General features: G+C 41.2%; 1 protein-coding gene across 5 annotated transcripts in view; it reads left to right on the top strand.

Moving 5' to 3' along the window:
- The window catches only part of CERS5 (ceramide synthase 5), a 35,231-nt gene extending 22,462 nt beyond the window's left edge, over positions 1 to 12,769 (top strand). For 2 of the 5 annotated variants that reach the window (XM_033436323.2, XM_004274339.4), the window contains 9 exons: positions 1,965 to 2,070; positions 2,682 to 2,812; positions 3,438 to 3,495; positions 5,369 to 5,419; positions 6,110 to 6,202; positions 7,838 to 7,966; positions 8,068 to 8,174; positions 8,980 to 9,136; positions 11,884 to 12,769. In XM_033436323.2, coding sequence (XP_033292214.1) covers positions 1,965 to 2,070; positions 2,682 to 2,812; positions 3,438 to 3,495; positions 5,369 to 5,419; positions 6,110 to 6,202; positions 7,838 to 7,966; positions 8,068 to 8,174; positions 8,980 to 9,136; positions 11,884 to 12,060 — 1,009 coding nt within the window. In that variant the 3' untranslated portion in view covers positions 12,061 to 12,769. Of the gene's footprint in view, positions 1 to 1,964; positions 2,071 to 2,681; positions 2,813 to 3,437; positions 3,496 to 5,368; positions 5,420 to 6,109; positions 6,203 to 7,837; positions 7,967 to 8,067; positions 8,175 to 8,979; positions 9,137 to 10,205; positions 10,315 to 11,883 lie in introns of all 5 variants that reach the window. The other 3 variants (XM_049694125.1, XM_049694126.1, XM_049694124.1) reach the window with 2 other exon arrangements.
- The last annotated feature ends 3,458 nt before the right edge of the window (positions 12,770 to 16,227 follow it).

Below are 16,227 nucleotides of genomic sequence, written 5' to 3'. Positions count from 1 at the left end.
GACCTGTTCCTTGTCAATTGCTGAGCAACTACTGAGTACAGAACCTTGATAAATACAAAAACAGTATTCTCTGTGTTCACAAGGAGTTTAAACATGAATGGGGCTTTAAAATATTTGTACACAGAATTATATACCAGGAAGTATAAATTAAAGTATCTGTTAGCACTGGCATTTGAATAAAACTTTTATACCACCGGTGCAAAAGAGAGAAAAGAATGGGTCGCGGATGTGGCTTACTTTATCTGAATCAATGTTTCCCCATGGCTCAGGAACTTTGGTGATAAAGGTAAAAGAAGTTTTCATAGAGGAAGACAATAAACAAAGTTTCTTGTTTTCAGTCCCTCCCTTAGAGATAAATTCTGGATTTGAATGCAGATCAAGAAAATAGGTCAAGAGCATTCCATCTTACACCTCCCCGTTATAATTTCATCACGAGACTCCCTAAGATGCTAAGAGAGCTAGAACTGGTTTTGACTTATTCTGAAAGTGACTACATAAAGCTTTTCCTAGAGCTGAGGCTCATAAAAATCTATGGTTGTGTAGAACAGAGAGATCTTTCTTGCAGAGCCAAGGAATAATTCCTCAATTTTCAAAGATGTTAAAGTTATGTTACTTATAATCAATGATATCACTATGGAATCTTAGAAAGAGAAAAAAATCTTTTATTTTTAAAATTTATTTATTTAATTTATTATTTTTTTTGGTTGCGTTGGGTCTTCGTTGCTGCGTGCGGGCTTTCTCTAGTTGTGGCAAGCGGGGACTATTCTTTATTGCGGTGTGCAGGCTTCTCATTGTGGTGGCTTCTCTTGTTGCGGAGCATGGGCTCTAGGCACGTGGGCTTCAGTAGTTGTGGTGCGTGGGCTCAGTAGTTGTGGCTCATGGGCTTTAGAGCTCAGGCTCAGTAGTTGCGGCGCATGGGCTTAGTTGCTCCGCAGCATGTGGGATCTCCCCAGACCAGGGATCGAACCCGTGTCCCCTGCGTTGGCAGGCGGATTCTTAACCACTGCAGCGCCAGGGAAGCCCAAGAAAAAAAATCTTATACATCATCTCATATAACCCCTTCTTTTAGATGACAAAACCAAAACCCAAGAATTAAGTGACTTGACCAAGTTTATGTGACTTATTAGTGGTAGATCTGGGACTAGAATTGAGTACTAATAGGTAATTTCCTTCTTACCATTCTTCGTAGTTTCCCAGTTTTCTTTCTTCAGAGCTTCTGAAAGTTCAAAGTATTTCCGTATAGTCTTTTGATTAGGCAGGAAGGTGACCATGACCCAGGATATTTGTGTTTAGGAAGAGCTCAGTCTCAGTTCTACCTTTCCCTCCAATTAAGATCTTCTTGATCATCTGATATAAGGAAAATTACCATTTATTAAGCACTTTCCTTGTGTCACGGTCTTCATATATGTAATATCATTGTACCTGCAAGATTCATGTAAAGTAGACCCGCTTCTAACATTTTAATGGGAATATGAATCCCCTGGGAATCCTGTTAGTGCAGATTCTGATTTTGCTGGTCTGAGATGGGGTTCAAGATTCTGTATTTCTAAAAAGCTTCTAGGAAAAACCAGTAATGCTGTTTATCTGTTGGCCTTATGTTGAGTAGCAAGAATCTTAATCTTATAGATGAAAAAACTGAGCTTTAGCAAGATTAAATAAATTGCCCAAGTTCATACAGGCAGTAAATGGTAGACTAGTGATTTGATCTAGGTCTCTCTGACTCTAAAGCTCAAGATGTGATAAGGGAAGCCAGGGAAAAATGGAAAGAGAGCTTATGTTCCAATATTTCTTAAACAGGTCACTTCTCAAGTGAGTCAATGGCAGAATCCAGGACTAAATCAAAAAGTCCTGGCTCCGAGCCAAGTGTTTCCCCTTTTTCCTCTTATCAGTCCCCTAATCAGGATCTTTGCTTCATGCTTAGCAAACCATTTTTAGAATTGGCTTTTGGGTTTTCTCCATTACAGGTTTATTGCCAAACCCTGTGCACTCCATGTTGGCATCCAGGACAGTGGTCCTTATCAGGCCCAACCTAATGCCATCCTTGAAAAGGTGTTCATATCTGTTACCAAGGTAAGTGGGCAAAGAAACAGAGGAAGATTCGTGTGGGGGTTTATCGCATAGGGCAGGGGAGGATAAAAGAGCAAGTATTTCCAAGGGTAGGGATAGGATGGGATGATCTTTCACATTTGGGAAGTCCATAGAGCTATTAGGAAAACTTTATCCACTCAGGGAAATACCTTTGGGCCAGGATCCCTTAAATAAGTCAAGTTTACATACATTTGAGTTTTAGGCCTAGTAGTCACCACCACCCCTCCTTCTCCCCCAGACACACATCATATTTTGATTTTGTTTTTCCCTGCTCCAGCTCTTGTCATTACCTAGTTGCATAATCAAATGGAAATGGTACTGATAGCCTTTGCGGTTGGGTTTTAATATCTCTTTTTACTTAGCTTGGGCTGGAGGGAGAAGACCAAACAAGGATGTGTATAGATGAATGGTAAAGGTCCTTGATGTGTAAAATAGTACTTCATACTAAAACTGACTTTGGGGATGAAACCTGGAAAGAAAAACATTACTTAAGTCACTATAGTTATTGCCGCTTTGCCACTCAACTAGTCAAAGGGATTTAATGAGAGGTTTGAAGAAAAAGGGATGTTCTGACTCTGGTCATACATCTGCAGTATCCTGATGAAAAAAGGCTGGAGGGCCTGTCAAAGCAACTGGACTGGGATGTCCGAAAAATCCAATGCTGGTTTCGCCATCGGAGGAATCAGGACAAGCCCCCAACGCTCACTAAATTCTGTGAAAGCATGTAGGTGTGCAGAAGGAGGTGGGGAGTGAGGAGAAGGGTGGAGTATGACTGGACTAAGGTTTTCTTTTTGGAAATCACTTCTCTTGTTAGGATAACAGTCAATAGATGTGGAGGGCTAACTCTATTATAGGCTGGGAAGAAGAGAACTGGAAGCCTGATCACCCTTAGTTTCTTGGACATGCTTGCCCCTAAGCTAGATGTAGTTCCATTTTGTTCCCCTTTCCCAAATAAATTGGGAATGAATTCCTATACTGGCACTTACATAGGTAGATATGCATACCTACTATAATCCATTTCACTGGGTTTTTGCTGATTATCCTCTGGACACCGAGTGCTGTATTTCTCATTATCATGCAAAAAAAAATAATAGGCACTATCATCAGGGAGTCTAATATGGAAGAAAAGTTTACTAAAGACAGTATACACTTGTGGAAATCTATTTTAAACAGAGGCTGGAAGATTTTTATCTCTTTGGTTTTTTCGGTAACAGTATTTGTCCCTATTATGGGAACTTAATTTCTTACCAGTAACTGTCTTATCCCCAAATCTGCTCTCTTGACTTCTTTACTTCACAGACTTTCTTTTGAGTGAATATTTATCTAACTTCTACTTCTTGCCCATCCAGGTGGAGATTCACTTTTTATTTATGTATATTCTGCTATGGAGTTAGATTTCTCTGGTCGGTGAGTCTGAACTTTCTCTGGTTCTCTGTTGGGTTCTAATCATACCTACATTCCTGGAGATAAGAGTTAAATACCTTTAGATTTTGTCCCTTACTCCCTTTTCTTCTTTTCTTGTGATTTTTTTTTTTTCTTGTGATAAGCTAAATAGATTGTCTTCTGTCTGGGACCTGACATCAGTAACCTCATGACTCTACTGTTTCTCCCATAAATAATGCTAATAATAAAAAAATTAATTAAATCAGCATAGTACGTGATGGTTTACAAAAGCACTTGACAAAAGTCCTGTTCTTTCAAGGAGGAGACATTACAGAAATCAAGTCAGTAACTCATTATAGTGGGTAAAACAGGTATTATTCCTGCTTTTCAGCTAATTGTCAGAGTCAAAGAAGAATTTCAGGCTTTTTGATTCATGAGTCCGTTTTTTTTTTTCACTGTACCACACTATTTTCCTCTAAATGCAATAATTGAGGCTTCAAAATACATGAAACATAAAGAGGCAGAAAGAAGGGAAAAGGAAGAGAATAGACAAATATACAGTCATATTTGGAGATTTTAATACTCTTCATAATTGACTAAATCACTAGACAAAAATCACTGAAGATGTAGAAGATTTAAACAACACAGTCAACCAATTTGGCCTAATTGACATTTATAGGACACTACACCAACAGCTGAAGAATATGTATTATTTTCAAATGTACATGGAACACCAACTAAGATAACCATATGTTAGGCCATAAAATTAGTCTCAGCAAATTTTAAAATATTGAAATCTTACAAAATATGTTCTCTGACCATATGGAATTAAAATAGAAATCAAATTAATAATAAAAAGATATCTAGAGAAATATTTGGAAGTTAAACAACTCTTCTAAATAACCCGAAGATCAAATAAGAAATCATAGGGAAATTAGCAAATATTTTGAATTGAATGATGCTGAAAATACAACATACCAAAATGTGTGGCATGCAACTAAAGCATACTTAAGAGGAAATTTATAACTTTAAATGTTTATATTAGAAAAGAAGAAAGCTTTAAAGTCAGTGATCTAAGTTTTCACTTTAAGATCCAGAAAAAGAAGAGCAAAGTAAACCCAAAGTAAGTTAAAGGAAAGGAAAAAGCAAAAATCGATGAAATAGGCATTAGACAAATAATGGAGAAAATTAATAAAGCCAAAAGTTGGTTCTTTGAAAGGTTTAATTAAAATTGATAAACGCTTAGAAAAAAATAAGAAAACAAATTATCAGTATCAGGAAGAAAAAGAGGCTATCACGGGGATTTCCCTGTTTGTCCAATGTTAAGACTCCGCCTTCCAATGCAGGGAGTGCAGGTTCGATCCTGGTTGGGGAACTAAGGTCCCACATGCTGTGGGGTGTGGCCAAAACTTAAAAAAAAAAAAGAAGCTATCACTACATATCCTGTAGACATTGAAAGAATAATAGGACAAGATTGTGAACAATTTAACAGTAATAAATTCAACAACTTAGATGAAATGGACTTAATTGAAACTCCATTAGAGATTATTACTTTTGACTTGTGAATCTTTGGCATGGAGATCTCGCTCTCAGTTATTAAATGAAATCATTGTCTTCCTGCCTCCCAGTTTCCTATATATTCCAGGTTGTGATGTTTCCAGAAACTATCCTAGAGCTCTCATTGCTCTTACATACCTCAAAGCATGGTTTCTCTCTTTGTAATAACACTTTCTTGTTCTAGAAGAAAAGTCTAGCCATTTAGTTACCCTAAATTCTGTCAAGAGGGATTCCTTTTTCTTTCCCAACTCTTTTGCCCCAAGCATAGAGAGAAAGGGATTATATAGACGAGCCAGGGGAGAATTCTAAGGGCTGACTTAGATTATCTGTTTTCTCTTAGTCGCCTTGGTTCTGGGACACCCGACAATGCTGGCACAGTTACCCTTATCAGGTAGGATCTGAGCCCTTTCAAGACAGGGGTCTTATGTGTGTGTGTAAGATGGGGTTGGGGAGAGTACATTGCCAGTCCTAAGGGAAGATAGCACATTTCCTTGGGATTCTTGAGGGATTAGGGACTGAGTCTCTTTGAGTCATATATTCAGGTTTATATTTTTGGGGTCCCCATAAGCAGTGAAATCCAGTGATCTGTTTGTTCCAGGTTCCTATATTCACCCTAATTGGGCTGGAAAGAAAAACAGCTCCCTGGCACTTAATGAGGTGCTTTCTGGTTCATGTGTCCCTTTTGAATCCCTCAAGATTTTCTACTATGGTTCTAGTCCATAGTAGAAAAATGTCAGGGGACTGCTAACAGAGTAGAAGAAAGAAAGGCCTCAGTGTATTTAATCCCCTGAAAAGCACTAATTGCCCAGAATTCTAGACACACTGATTTGGTTGTGCTATAGTATGTGTTAACCTTATCTGATCTCTGAAAGATGAGAGCTGAAGATGTGTATGTGGAAGGGAAGAGGTTTAAGTCTCCGCACCAATCCAAAGTCTGTTAGCTATTGCAGATCTTGGAAGATGATGGAGAGGAAGGTTATTTAATAATTTGGGGTATGGCTCCTCTGAGAGGGAGAAATTTGGGGAGGTGGAATGAGTCTTTGACTAGCTGGTATTCTAACTACTACTTTCTCTCTTCCAGCCTCTCACAAATGGGCTTTATTACTATTATATCATGGAATTGGCTTTCTATTGGTCTCTTATGTTTTCTCAGTTTACAGACATTAAAAGAAAGGTAAGGACATTGGCTCCCTCAACTCCCTGACTTATTGCATCCTCCTTTCCAGCAGCTATCATCATTATTGTCATTGTGATAGATTCTCTGCCCTGATTGGGACCACAAAAGAGGGAGAAAGTAGGTTTAATGGGACTTTTAGCTCTTTGTAATGTTCTCAGAAGTGAGACCTGACTAATGATGAAGTATATTTGAGGCATTCAGGGCAGCCCAGGATGAAAACAGTTAACCGTCTAAGAAGCATACCCTTTTCCTCATTTTCTCCAAGGTTCTTACATATACAAAGCTCAGGAAACTTAGTCTGAGCTTAGTTCCTAAGCTCAGAACGTAGGGATAGTAAGGCCTGATCCAGGAAAGGCCTTGATTCCAGAAAAGCTAGATCTGGCTTTTGTTTGGCATTAGGGACCCTTGTTCCCTCTCTGTTCTCCCTTCTTGGTGACCCCACTTACTTAAAGAATGTCAGTTGGAAGGGGTTTAGGATGATTTAGTTTACCCTTTACTTACTGTTTAGGAAACGAAGATTCAGAGAAGTGAGTTGACTTGCCCACAGAGTGGCAAAGTTGGAAATGACTGAAGTTTTTTATAAGCAGACAGAAAGGGCAGAATCTTCACCTTTTATTGGTGTCCACCTGACATAATGCAGTTCCAGCAGCTCTAACCCTAATCTGTCACTAACTTGTGGTTATCTTTGGTAAGGAAAATCAGGGTTAGCCTTTGTGGGAATGGATTGAAATTGATCTGGGTTATTGTTGTGTAACCTAGAAGCTTGATACACAATTCAGATGCCTTTCACCCTCCTATGATTAGTAGACACAGGTCTCCTTACTAAAATTTTATTTTAATACATGACGCATATAAAAAGGTTTGTAATACATATGTTGGTTTTAAAACATTCTAGAACGTGTATTTGTAAACTCATCCCCAACTCAAGAGCTAAAATGTACCATTGTATCTGTCTCTGTGGAGAGCACAGACTTTATATCCTTGCTTCTCTGATGCAGATTTACCTGCCCTCTCCCACCCTCTCTCCCTCACTGGGCTGGGAAGTATTTATTAGATATGTCTGATAACTCAGGTATTTAGAGATTTCTCCAGAGCTAACCTTGGCATTTGAACCCAAGAGGAAGTTTGAGCTTTAAATCTGAAAGCAGGAAGTGCTTGTAGTAAGATGGATTGTTTAGCATGTCTCTGAAATGTTTTGGAATAGTTTAGCTTTGCCCCCTTCACAAACCTCCCCTTTCTGTTAGGTCCCTTTGGTTGAAATTTCCTTCATCAAAGCAGAAGAGTCTTAGACTTTCAAGGATATCTGAAATGTCTAAGGCTTGTATGCCTGACTACCACCTGGGAAATTATTTCCAAGTGTCAGCTCAGCATCCAAGCTGTACATGTTCTGCAACTACCAAAGAAAATTGTTCTTTTCTGTGTTTTGAGCTATATTAACGTAGATTATGGGTCAGTCATTGACGTAGAGAGTTTTGGGTCAAATGTTAGGCAGCTCCCTGAGGGAGAATTTAAACAAAATGGAACTTCTAAGGGGTGGAATAAGACCTTCTGAGAACAATGCAGGACATTGAGTTGGCCAGCAGCTCTATGGCCTTGCCTTTACCTGCCTGTTTTATTTCCATTCCTTCCTAGGACTTCCTGATCATGTTTGTGCATCACTTGGCCACCATTGGGCTCATTACCTTCTCCTACATCAACAACATGGTTCGAGTGGGAACTCTGGTCATGTGTCTACATGATGCCTCAGACTTCTTGCTGGAGGTAAGACCCCAACCCCCCTTTCCTCACTATTCCTCTTTCTTTACTTTCCCTCCTGAGAACTGGCTTTCTCCCCAGCTCAATTCTTATCTTCCTTTCTCCAGGCAGCCAAGCTGGCCAATTATGCCAAGTATCAGCGTCTCTGTGACACCCTTTTTGTGATCTTCAGTGCTATTTTTGTGGTGACTCGTCTAGGAATCTATCCATTCTGGTAAGTGGTAGGGCTGTGGAGCTATGGTAGATACGTAGCCATAAACTGGTGATACCTTTCACCAGTTGAGGGAACAGACCACCAAGGTTCCCTAACCCTAAATATTGCTCTGCTTCTTCCTTGACCTAACCTGACCCTTTATGGACTCTCAAAGGACCTCATTTCCCTTGCACAATATTTCTAGTGAGGTGTAATCTAGACTGAGAGCATCCAACTCACTTAGCTGTGGCTCGCCTGACTCATCTCTGAGGAGCAGTCTTCATTTTATGCCTAAGTAATTCCTTTGCCTTCTTTTGTACTGATTACAAAATTCTCAGGCTCTTGCTTGTTTTCCTGCTCTATACTCTGTCTCCCACCCTGACCAACACACACATACACCACTCTCACTTCTACACTCACTACTTTATGATACAAAGTCATTGACTCTGTGGGTTGGAGATTCTCCTTAGTCTGAGGGAATCAGCTACCAGCTGTCCTATATGTGCCTGAGGATCTGAGTAATTCCTAGGATTATGATTAAAATTGGTGTCCCAAACTTGTGAAACTCTGTATATTTGAAGTGATTAATAATATGACTTATTCTATCAGTTGCTAAGATTTCTATATCTTTCCTTATCCCTAAAGATAGAAAACTCCATGGGCCCCTTTCTTTATTCTTTTCTCACTGTGGATGAATATCTCTGGAACTTCAACTGATAGAAGGTATGGGGAGAAAACACAAGGTTCTGCTTTCCAGGGAATTCAGCTTCATCCCTATCTGTCTGGCTTTGACTCTGGAATCTGACCATTGGCCTCCCTCTTACAGGATTCTGAACACGACCCTCTTTGAGAGTTGGGAGATGATCGGGCCCTATCCGTCCTGGTGGCTCTTCAATGGCCTTCTCCTGATCCTACAGGTTCTGCATGTCATCTGGTCCTACCTAATTGCACGAATTGCTTTCAAAGCCTTGATCCGAGGAAAGGTGAGGATGAAAGATGGCTTCTTTCTTTGGGGCTGGGTGGGAAAATAGGTATTACCCAGCAAAGAGCCTAGGGCTCCAAAGTTTCCATCTTTTCTTTAAGTATGAGTATTTAGCCATCTAAGACATGACTTAGATGTCAGAGGAAGGATCTGCCTTCTTCCTGTCCCTTAGGAATGACCATTGTAAAATAATAAACAGGATTAGGTTTGGAGATGACCTCAACCATTTCCTACCCCTTACCTACCTACTTTGTGGATTTCATATTTTTGTTTTTAGCATGGGAACCTTTTTTCAAAGGAAATCATATGCAGAGCTCCAAGATATACACTGTATAAAAGCAGAGATGTTAGATTGCCTAGGAGTAGTTTGGTAAGTCGCAAGCCACCCCAAGATGGCCACACTGTGATGTTCAAGATATGGTTTATGTAAGGGACTAAGTACCGATCTCACCTTACTGTTGTATGAGGCAGGGGTCTTAAGTGAGATAGGTCTTTAGGGTTTCAAATACCCATCTTATGCCAAGAGCCCAAAAGCATAAAGAAAGATCATTCAGTGATAAAACTCATAACTGAATTTTGCAAATTCTGAAGCAGTCAGACTGTGTTAGCCTGCGGGCTGGGGATTCAGCCTTCGGTAATACACAATCCCAAGGGGAGGGGCTCTGGTAGAGGATACACTGACTCTAGGACAAAGGGATGGAATGTTTCCCAGGAATATATGATCCCTTGTGTCGCTATTCTTTTTTTGTTTTGTTTTTGTTTTTTTGCGGTACGCGGGCCTCTCACTGTTGCGGCCTCTCCTGTTGCGGAGCACAGGCTCCAGACGCGCAGGCTCAGTGGCCATGGCTCACGGGCCCAGCTGCTCCGCGGCATGTGGGATCTTCCCGGACCAGGGCACGAACCCGTGTCCCCTGCATCGGCAGGCAGACTCTCAACCACTGCGCCACCAGGGAAGCCCTTGTGTCGCTATTCTTTATGGCTGCAATTGGTTTCAGAACTTGCTTAGTGTGCCTGTGCATCTTGCTGTAGCTACTGGACATCTCTCTTCTCCCCTGCTCTTTCCTGACCAGGTGACCTATCCAGGAGGGATTAGACCCAGACTCTGTACTCTCCACTCTTTTCTCACCTCCTTCCTTTTTTCTATGCCTGGTGGGAGCTGGACAGTTTCATCTCTTGCATGTAAGTGTATCTGTGCTTCTGGTGTTCAGTGAAGCATGTCTGTCTGAATGTGTTTCTCTTCCTTCCTGCTTTCCATTCTGTTTCCCTGGGTTGTATCAGAGCATGTATCTCTCCTGACTCCAGCCACGGTGCCAGTCGGGTGAATGGTCACATGGGAGGCAGCTACTGGCTGAAGAGTAAGGTGGTTGGTATGGGGACTTCAGCGTAGATGGACTTGTAGGGCTGCTGACAGCCTGCTCCTCTGGGCCTCCCCGCATCTGCACTCCTGTGACTAGGGGGTGTGCAGGGCACTGAGGAGAATCAAAGAAGAAAATATTTTCACTTCTTTAAAAAACTCTGCCATTTTATATGGAGCTCAGGTTGGGCCATTGTTGAATGGAGCTCAAGTTGCCAGGTTCTTTTTCCTAAATTGAGGCAAGATTAGAGTCTACTCATTTTTTTTCCCCTTTCTGTTTTTCCTTTCCTTCCCACCCACCCACTGCCCCCCTCCTTTTTGAGCCTCCCTTTCCCTCAAATTTAGACACACTGCCCTCTGGTGGAAATTTCCTAAAGATCAGATAATCAGTTCATCTGGGTTCAGAGGTCGATAGCTATAATAAACCATAGACTCTTAGAGCTAACCAAAGCAATTCCCCCACCCCTTGGCAATAGCAATTGTAGTTTTGTTTCCTTCTCACCCCCTTCTCTTAGTTACTTTAAAAAAACAAAAACAACAAAAAAAACACATTTATTATCCTTCAGTTCGGGAGGGCAAAAGTCTGACATAGGTTTCACTGGGTTTCTCTCCTTTACTTTTATGGTCCACGGTAGAGAATCTGAAATACTGTGCTTGGTATGCAGGATAGTTTAGATTGAAAAACACTGCTCTAATCCAAATCCTTCATTTGAAAATATAGAACAAAAAGCTGAGTTTGAAAGGTAAAGATTCATAGAGAGTAGCATGATTGGGACTGGGATTTTTTACTCACTGACTGCCAGTCTACTTTTCTTTTCACCATACTGTGTATCTTGGGGTTGCTCAAGAGAAGTAACTATCAACACCCTATGACCCTAGTCATAGGGTGTCAATAGTTGAGCCCAGGAAGAGCCCAGTTGTGGATCAGCTTTGGGGATAAAGCAAAACTCTGGATAACCAAAACTGCAGTGGCCACACCACCAGAAGATAGAAGCAATGATGATAGCCATATGTATTGTTTGTGTTGGCCTTTTCTTTTCTTGAGGTACAATAGGAGAAAGGGTGTCTGTGGAGTTTCCTTCAAACCTAAACCACAACTGGGTGAATGATTTCAGCTCTTTTAGGCTGTTCCTGAAAGATAAACTCCTCTACCAAGATGGCTACTTATTCCATTCAGAACAGAATTAGAGATGATGAGAGAGAAACCCAGAAAGCAGGCAAAGGATATTCACAACAGTCTCTGTGGTCCAGATAGTATTTTGAGTCAGGTGCCACCAGAAAGTAGGCCAGATTGGGAGCAATGCCCAAACATGGGCTCTGTGGGCTTTGTCTGTCTTATGATTCTAGAAAAGTTCTGTCCTTACCTTTTCTACCTTTGGCCTCATCCCACCCAGGTATCTAAGGATGATCGCAGTGATGTGGAAAGCAGCTCAGAAGAAGAAGATATGACCAGTAGCACAAAAGGCCCCTGTGGCCGCAGCTCCAGCAATGGTGCCGGTCGGGTGAATGGTCACATGGGAGGCAGCTACTGGCTGAAGAGTAAGGTGGTTGGTATGGGGACTTCAGCATAGATGGACTCGTAGGGCTGCTGGCAACCTACTCCTCTGGGCCTCCCCGCATCTGCACTCCTGTGACTAGGGCGTGTGCAGGGCACTGAGGAGAATCAAAGAAGCAAATATTTTCACTTTTTTAAAAAAACTCTGCCATTTTGTATTTAATAGCCTCCAGGTTCTTTCAGTAATGTTATTTGCTCTGTGTGTGCGCGTGCGTGTGTGCATATGTGTGCACATGTGCATATGCATTTGTGCATATGTGTGAGTTTCGTTGCCTAGGTTGGAGCACAAGCCTGGTCCCCTTTGAACCCACCTCAATCCCAGATTTGGCTGCATCTTGAATTATGCTGGCTCCAGAGAGTCCCCTCCCTTGTTGCCCATGGCTCTTGAAGTTCTGGCCATCTGAATGGAGCAGCTAAGTTCACTCCAGGTTTCTGCACTGTTCCTCCTTTGGAGATGGAATATTTCACACGACGTTATATAGAAACAGACAACCATGAATGGATGGCCAGGATTGCTGTGGCCCCTAGCTAGGTCCCCTTCCTGCCACCTGGTAGTGATGGACAGCTGCTGATAGATACCCTGCTCTTTATTCAGTGGTACGCAGGGAGTTGGGGGGTGGGAGGAACAGGTGAGCTGAGGGCTGGAGGACAACAGCCACTGGGTGAGTTGTTAACGGTTTATACTATTGTTTACTCTTCTGTGATTAAAAGTGCTTCAACCCTCATCTGCTGTCTCAACCTCTTTAGTGACTCTGTCCCCAATCCCCTGAACCCATAATCTAATTAAGAACTTTTTCACGTCTGATTCTAGAGGCCATTGGACACCAAGTTTTTCCTTTCTGTGCATGCTGGAAAGAGAGCACCTGCATTTTAGGGCTTTATATTTTAAGAAAAAATAAACATGTGTAGTGACCATAAGAAAAAATACTGAGCAGATGAAAGCATGTATATTACTAAAGCAACAAAGGCTGTGGTTGAAGAGCTAAGACACCTTGAGTATTTCCTGTATTTCCCATTTTATTGAATACAGAGACTGCCAGTTAACATCTTAAGATTGCGATAAGTGAGTCTAAGCAGATGTTTTCTCTTTTAGTTCTGTTTTTCTCTTTTAGCCTATGGAGAAAAAGTCTTCCTAATCTAGATTTTTCTCTAGTTGAGGTCAAGGCAAAATTACTAATAGTAGTATTCATCTCTTAAAATAGTTTTCCATTTAGTGAATATTCAGATTACCAAAATATTTCCAGATGCTCTTGTGTACATTAAGACATATGGTGTGCTTCATTGTTAGGGAGATGGATAAAAATTGAAAGAAGTAGGTTATTGTTCTAAGAATCAGATACTCATTTGATGTTCATTGACATCATTGGGATATTGACTCTACTAAACTTACTGAGTGGCTGGATTTTAAAAAGACTTACTATAGGGCATGGAAAAATTAAGTTCTAAAAAGTCTTACATAGTTATTTGGTCAGAGCTAGTCAGGAAGACTAAAAGACTAGGGTCTTACATTTAGTTCCTCAATTTGCCGTATTGTTGAATAAATTAGTAATTATGAAATATGAATGAAAATGCTTTTGAAAGTCAGACAAGGTATGTATATTGCCTTTTGAACAATTGCTTTGTAAATACAATCTGAATTAGTTGGCCCAGTTAATCTGACAAAAGATGCAACCAAGTGGTATAATAATTAAAGTAATAATTGCTAACACATAGCTCTTTATTACATGCCAGGTACTGTATTAAGCACTTTACATATGATTAAAATACAGCAAAATAGGTTAACTTGCCTAAATTCAAACAGCTAGTAAAGAATCAAACTCAGAGTCTCTGTTCTTAACCACTATACTGTAACACTTCCCAAGACTTCATATGAGGAAGAATAGTTGTTGAAGAAGCATTTAGCCAGAGGCATAGACTGATTAGAGTTAGCCTTGGATGAGTGAATTGAGATTAGGGTCAGTTATAGGAACAGGGTCTTGTTCTAAAGAGGAACTATATGCATATAGCTGGAGTGGGAGATGAGAGAGAGGTTGCTAGGGAGTTTGAATACAGAGCCGGAAGATAATAGTGTTAACGGGGGGGGGGGGGGGGGGGCAGCAAGACTGTCATGAGGCCAGTTTTATAGATGGCCTGGGAAGGTTTTATGCCTGAGAGGAAGGCCCCAAATCAGTGCAGAGCAGGTTAGATGCAGACCCATCATCCCTACCCAAGAACTAGGAATATTTGTAAGAGAAGCAAGGCATTACCTCTCCTCTGTTGAATGTAAAAGAGTTTTAACTTTATTATTTATTGAAAAGATAACATGTTTGTATAGTGCTTAAGTGCTTTGAAGATGATTTCACAACATCAAAAAGTGAACTTCAGAACACTGCTGTAAAAGTAGGGATTGTTATCCCCATTCCATAAATGAATGTTCTGATTGTCTATTACAATGTAACTAACCACCTGAAAACGTAGTGGCTCGAAAGAACAATTTATTATTTCTCATGGTTTGGTTGGTTGAATGAGCCCAGTTGGAAATATCTCATGTGGTTGCAGTCAGATGGCAGCCGGGAATGGAGTAGTTTAAAGACTCAACTGAGCTGGATGTCAAAGATGATTAACTGGTCTGGCTAGAAGTTAATGCTGGCTGTTCCCTGGGAACTCTGTCGGGGCTATCAACTAACGTACCTAAACGTGGCCTCTCCATGCCTTGGGCTTTGCTCAGGTGGTTGCATTCCATGATGCAGGGAGCAGAAGTCACTAGGACCATTAAGAATGTTGACTGGGGGAATTCCTTGGCGGTCCAGTGGTTAGAGCCGCCAGCACTTTCCCTGGTGGCCCAGGTGCAATCCCTGGTAGGGGAGCTAAGATCCTGCAAGCTGAGCGGTGTGGCCAGAAAAAAAAAAAAGAGAATGTTGACTGGAACTGGCACACATTACTTCCACTATATCCTGTTGATCAAAGTAGTCACAGGGACCACCTAGATACGAGGAGGTGGTGAGATAGATTCTACCTCTTGAAGCAGTGGCGAGGTCACTGCAGAAGAGCATGGGGAACGGGAGGTATGGTTGCATACACCTTTGAAAAATTCAGTCTGCCACAGTTAGAAAACTGAGTCTCAGAAGTTGTTCAAAAAACACAAACATCTTAGATTGCCTATCATGTATCATGAGCTTTTGCATTATCATAATCCTAAAAATAATCATATGAGTTTGGTTAGTGGGTGATAGTATGCTGATTTTTTGGGGTTTTTTTTAAATTTTATTTATTTATTTTTGGCTGTGTTGGGTCTTCATTTCTGTGCGCCGGCTTTCTCTAGTTGCAGTGAGCGGGGGCCACTCACTGTCACAGCCTCTCTTGTTGCGGAGCACAGGCTCCAGATGCACAGGCTCAGTAGTTGTGGCTCACGGGCTTTGTTGCTCCGCGGCATGTGGGATCTTCCCAGACCAGGGTTCGAACCCGTGTTCCCTGCATTGGCAGGCAGACTCTCAACCGCTGCGCCACCAGGGAAGTCCTAGTATGCTGATTTTAAACCAAGTTCTTCAGACTTTAGGTCCAGTATGCCTGCAGGAAGATATTTTCAGTTCAATAAAATATTTATTTAGTGCCTACTTTATGATAGGCACTGTGGCAGAGAAGCTGGGGACACAAAGATGAACAAGATCTGGTTTCTACTTCAGAGATCTCAGACTGCAGTTAGGAAAGGAAAAAAAAATGATACAATGTGATAACAACTATTCTAAATTATTCTTGGCAAGGTGGGAGAAAAGTTGAAGGTGGAGCTGGGCCATTAAAGATGAGTAGAGCTTTGCCAGGAAAACAGGAATAGGAAGGTGTTATGTTTGGAAGAGATGGGAGGATATGAAAGCTATCAGTTCTGTCTTAATGTAGACTAAAATAACCTGAGACAAACATTCAGGAATGGTGGATAAAGTTGTGGTGGTTTTTTTCTTTTTCTTTAATGCACAGCTGAGCTTCCAAGAAAGGGACACAAAAGATGCAAAGGTACTGAAAACGAGAGCAGAAGGCAAAACAGCTGATGCAGTTATTGAAGGGAGAGGAGAATATACCCTAAGGACTTGGGTTTTAATGCTGACAAGAGACAAGATTGTGGCCCCATGCAGAAAGCTGAAACTGAGACCTCCAGTTAAAGCTGGGACCCGGAAAGAGCAACAGCAAAAGGGGGAAGCTATCAAAAATT

The sequence above is a fragment of the Orcinus orca genome, chromosome 11 (genome assembly GCF_937001465.1).
Source record: "Orcinus orca chromosome 11, mOrcOrc1.1, whole genome shotgun sequence".
NCBI lineage: Eukaryota > Metazoa > Chordata > Mammalia > Artiodactyla > Delphinidae > Orcinus > Orcinus orca.
This window is presented reverse-complemented; position numbering and strand designations above follow the sequence as displayed.